The following is a 4,623-nucleotide window of genomic DNA, read 5'->3' as shown; positions in this document are numbered from 1 at the left end:
AAGTGTTTATATATGGTGACACTATCACCGTATAAAGATGACTAAGAAGAACTCTATTAGTATCTTAGATGTTTTTCCAAACTTAAAAATGTTAGAACTAACCTATATGTAAGAATTAAGAATTCGAAAGTCAATAAAATTCTTAAATAAAAATATGGAAGTGGTTATGAATTTTAAGAAAAATAAAAATAAATAGAAGAAAAAGACATGATTATTGATAGAATGAATGACAATAAAATGGGGCATCACCGAGAACTACGGTATAGGCTAGCATTGGGGGAAAATGTATGGCTTTGGAAGGCACAGAACACCGAGACACAAACCACAATAATCCTCCTCCTCCCTCTCATTCTCATTGCAAAATTCAATCTTAAACAAAAATGCCATTTCTTCACTTCCCACGTTCAATCTTTTTTCTGGCCCCTCCACTTCCCTATACTGCCAGAGGCCAGTTCCTCCCTTCCACCACTACTCACACGGCTTCTTATCTGTCGTAACATATCAGGTATTTAACATTATCATATGCAAATTACTCATTCAAATTATAACACTACTTGATATTTGCCAATTAAATTATGGAATATCTCTACGCACTTACCAACTTTTGATGCAAGACAAATAAGATAATATACTTTATTTGTCTTATATGTAAACTTGGTGGACTAGCAGCAACACCAACCCCACTTCTCACCTAACTTTTCAATTTTTCTTTTGCATCACTATAACTTCTTTACACCGTCAAGATGCCATTGATTCATGATTTTGTTATTTATGTTTGTCCATATATTTCGACATATTATATTCTCCTTGTTTAACTTCAGGTTCATTCGGCCTTCAATTATAGATTGTCAGCACTTTGGTTCTTCTCTCTCTAGTAATTGTTATTGACAAAATCAGCTGAAAGCACAACAGGAATGATGGCAAGGTTGAATTTGTTGGAGGGCTTGAATTAAGGTGACCCATTTCTTTCAAAAATGTATTTTTCTGTTAAATAAAAACATGAATTGAAACATACTTGTCTCTGATTGAGGAAGTGGAAACCGTGTTTTCCTTCTTGCTCCTCTCGTCACAAAGTAAACTCAATCTTGTTTTCTCATAAACTTTATGTGTCTGAAATTTTTCTTTATTACAAGTCTTAAGGGTCTTAAATAGAGGTTGTTGTCGCATCATGATCCTTGAAGTTTCATATAATGGCCGTTTTGACAATATTAACCGTTTTGTTGTAGCTCAGATTGCGATCATGACCGTTATTTAATACCCTGATCATATTCAGTTTCAACTTGTATATTTGCATTTTGTTTTCCCATGAGTTCTAGACAATGATTTGTGTATCTCATTTGATTAAGGATGCTTTCAAAAATGGAATGCAGGTTGATGAGGATGAGATTTATTGGACACACAGATAGGAAGATGAAGAGTTGGAATGGTCTCGTCATTCCACTCACTTAATTATTCACTTGATTCAATGTTTTTGTGAGTACATTTTCGCTCTTCATCTTGCTGTCGTATGTTTTTCAATGCGAATGTCAAGAGTTATTGCATATTGTAAGAAATTGCTACAAGTTTCAGTCAAATACTTATATTAACATATTGGAATGCTTTCACTAGGACAGTTAAACCTTAATAATATAGTTCCTTACTTCTATCAACAATCTGCATTCCATTTTTGTATATATATATATATCATTGACAATATGTAGGGTGTATTAGAAGAAAACATTTCAGTTCTTTAATTTAATGTTCCAAAGTCTCTTAACATTGACTTAACCATCACTGAATTTTGATGATTTTGCCCTATATAATCATATTTATCCTCTACGGTTTCTTCCGTTACTGATATATATTTATTTTTTTTGCGCGTAGCTACTGCTATGGTTGGAACACGATCATGGATCGGAGGACTATTTCACCGCACAAATACTAAACATAATGATAAATTTGTTGACTATCCTTTGACTCCTCTTGAGGTAAAGGGAAAATGGAACTTGCTGGTTTGTTGAATTTTCTTTCATGATTTTTGCTAAGTATTTTTTAAAAAGTTGTTGATTTAGAAGTATCAACAACTTGTTTACATTAGTACATTATAAGAAATACAAAAGAAATGTTGTTGCAGTGGATTAAATCCTGGACCAATAGCTCATACCGTCTACCTCAAACTAGTTGAACTTGTTTTCATGTTTATTGATGGGAACTCAGAACCTGCAATTCTCTCTCTTAGTAAGTTTCTTACTTCTTTAGAGTCAGCGAGCATAACTTGTTTTCCCGTTTCTATCAGGAGGAAAGACTTCAACGGCTTCAAGAACGGTTGCAAGTTTCTTACGATGAAACTTGCCTTGATCATCAAGTACTTTTCTTTTCCATGAAGCTATCTTTGATTGTTCTTTATTTAATTTGTCCAATAAAGCACTGGCACGATACAAGTATGGATACGATACAACCTGTTGATAAAAATTTGATTAACATTCAACAGGAATCGCTGAGAGCTCTGTGGCAATGTTCCTTTCCTAATGTTTCTCTGAAAGGCTTGATATCTGACCAATGGAAAGATATGGGATGGCAAGGTGCTAATCCATCAACAGACTTTAGGTATACCACTATGTTCATAACATATGAGAGCTCATATCAAATTTTAGTCACCTGTTTCTGATTTGAATGAATCTGCAGCAAACTATCGTGAAATCAGGATTGTCAATCAAGGATCGCAGAAAATAGTAGTTTGTTCAAATTCCGCAATGTCACAGTGCTATAATGTTGCTATAACTGTAATTTAAAAACACTTTGAACAAAATCGTGTATCATAGAACAATAGTGGTTTGTCATTACACTCTAGTGCAATAGCGCTGGTATAGCCGCTATTTGACTAATCTGAATTTTCATAACTTTTTTCCACATATTTAACAATTTTGTAACTTATGAACATATGATTAGACCAACACATAAGATCGGAACTAGAGATTGAGGGTATCAATGCACTGATTCAGTCAATATCTTTCTCTGAAATTCCAAAATCTTTATATTGTAGCTTGATAGTTTTACATCAGTGATTATGCTTCACAAACTCAATATATGGAAACACTTGTGTAGGACTCAACATTTTATGAGAATGATATTATGCTTCACAATTGCGTTAACTAAAAAATTTCTATTCTGCGGCAGTATGTCTAATTACCTGATTTCTTCAGGGGATGTGGCATCATTGCCCTTGAAAATCTGCTGTTTTTCGCAAGGAAATATCCGGTATGGATTTGTGTTTTCAGCTATTCAGCACATCCTGAGAACTTGACAAATCTGTCTTTATGTGCTTTCTCTTTTAAGTTTATCTTGACATTTATATTGGCAGAAAAGATGAGTTATTACTAATTTTATGGATATTCAAATGAAGGCATCTTTTCACAGGTTGTTGTTGAAGAAAGATGGAGACCGAGCTACATGGGAATATCCATTTGCTGCTGCTGGCATCAATATATCATTTATGTTGATACAAATGTTGGATTTATACTCAGGTTTGTGTACAATAAGATTATAAAACTAAAAGAACAGTATGATATTGTTGGAATAACCTTTTGGCAATGTGAAATTTTCTATTTATCAGAAATGATAAACGCAAATTACATTTTCTAATCATTTTTCCACTGAATGTTTTAGAAGGAAAGCCTCGGTGTCTTCCAGGCATGAATTTTGTCAAGTTATTAGGAGGTAAGCATGGAGCGTTCTAGTTTCTTTTTGATGTTTTAGTACGTTAAATGCTTACAAGTTTCATTGCATGGTAACACAGAAGATGAAGAAGCATTCGATATTCTATACTGTATAGCTTTTGAGATGATGGATGCACAATGGCTGGCCATGCATGCTTCATACATGGATTTTAATGTATTCTTTCTTTCCTTCTTCCTGCATGACCTTTACAGTTATAATCCAAATGCTTTTAAATAATATGCTCAATAGTTTTTCACTCTTCTTTAAATTGTCCTCTGATTGTTTTCGTTTAATGCTCTTCGATTTACTAACCTAAAATTATTCCATGGCTTAAGGAGGTTCTACAAACAACACGGATGCAATTGGAGAGAGAGCTATCCTTAGAAGACATCAACAAAATACAAGACTTGCCTGCTTACAATCTGTTGTACCAATAGCTTTAATCCAACTTCCAACTGGCACAAAACGGTTTCACTACAATGTCTATCCTCATTGTACTGCAGAGATTCACTCCTATTCTCAAAGGATTTGTATGAGTCACTTCAGAAGTTGTTTATAGCTCACATTTGGTAGATGAGCTTTTGACATTGAAAGTGATTTCCAGATACAAATGCATTTTGAAGTGGCAGTTGGAATTTTGATAATCCTGAGGAACAGTTGATTATTTGATGAGAAGAGAAGTGAGAACCAGTATAAGCTGAATCCAAAAGAAAATCTTGAAGATATAATATTGGTGAGATTTGAAGGAGCAAATGCAATGTAAAAGTTAATCCACTTGTACACACCTCTTTTGCTTTGCCTTGTATTTTTGAGGTTATGCTAATACCAACTCTTATTGCTGCTTAATCATGTCATATTTTTGCATTCTGTCAACAATTGTGCAAGATTAGTTGATTAAGTTTGATTATAACATGTATTTAAATGTGT

The 4,623-nt window shown here is 33.7% G+C and overlaps 1 protein-coding gene across 4 annotated transcripts; it reads left to right on the top strand.

Annotated features, from left to right (window-relative positions):
• The first annotated feature begins 263 nt into the window (after window positions 1-263).
• Window positions 264-4,617, top strand: LOC131642841 (uncharacterized). 4 transcript variants are annotated; one of them, XM_058913015.1, is made up of 11 exons: window positions 264-505; window positions 822-954; window positions 1,371-1,473; window positions 1,864-1,967; window positions 2,276-2,344; window positions 2,471-2,586; window positions 3,183-3,237; window positions 3,383-3,503; window positions 3,646-3,696; window positions 3,776-3,870; window positions 4,035-4,617. In XM_058913015.1, the coding sequence occupies exons 4-11, from the start codon at window positions 1,872-1,874 to the stop codon at window positions 4,131-4,133; spliced, it is 702 nt and encodes a 233-aa protein (XP_058768998.1). In that variant the 5' UTR covers window positions 264-505; window positions 822-954; window positions 1,371-1,473; window positions 1,864-1,871; the 3' UTR covers window positions 4,134-4,617. The 4 variants fall into 4 exon arrangements, with proteins under 4 accessions (XP_058768998.1, XP_058768997.1, XP_058768995.1 ...); XM_058913012.1 differs by having other exon boundaries at window positions 265-505; window positions 845-954; window positions 4,032-4,617; XM_058913011.1 differs by having other exon boundaries at window positions 265-505; window positions 4,032-4,617.
• Window positions 4,618-4,623: the final 6 nt, after the last annotated feature.

This window comes from Vicia villosa, unplaced genomic scaffold, assembly GCF_029867415.1.
Source record: "Vicia villosa cultivar HV-30 ecotype Madison, WI unplaced genomic scaffold, Vvil1.0 ctg.005868F_1_1, whole genome shotgun sequence".
NCBI lineage: Eukaryota > Viridiplantae > Streptophyta > Magnoliopsida > Fabales > Fabaceae > Vicia > Vicia villosa.
Note: the sequence above shows the minus strand (reverse complement) of the source record. Positions and strands in the feature narration are given on the sequence as shown.

Excerpts from the sequence above, each read along its gene's own strand:
- LOC131642841 (XM_058913014.1), top strand. The coding sequence starts at position 1,872 with ATGGTTGGAACACGATCATGGATCGGAGGACTATTTCACCGCACAAAT. Across the intron at positions 1,968-2,275 it reads ATCCTTTGACTCCTCTTGAG|GAGGAAAGACTTCAACGGCT; the intron begins GTAAAGGGAAAA and ends CGTTTCTATCAG. Across the intron at positions 3,697-3,775 it reads TTTTGTCAAGTTATTAGGAG|AAGATGAAGAAGCATTCGAT; the intron begins GTAAGCATGGAG and ends ATGGTAACACAG.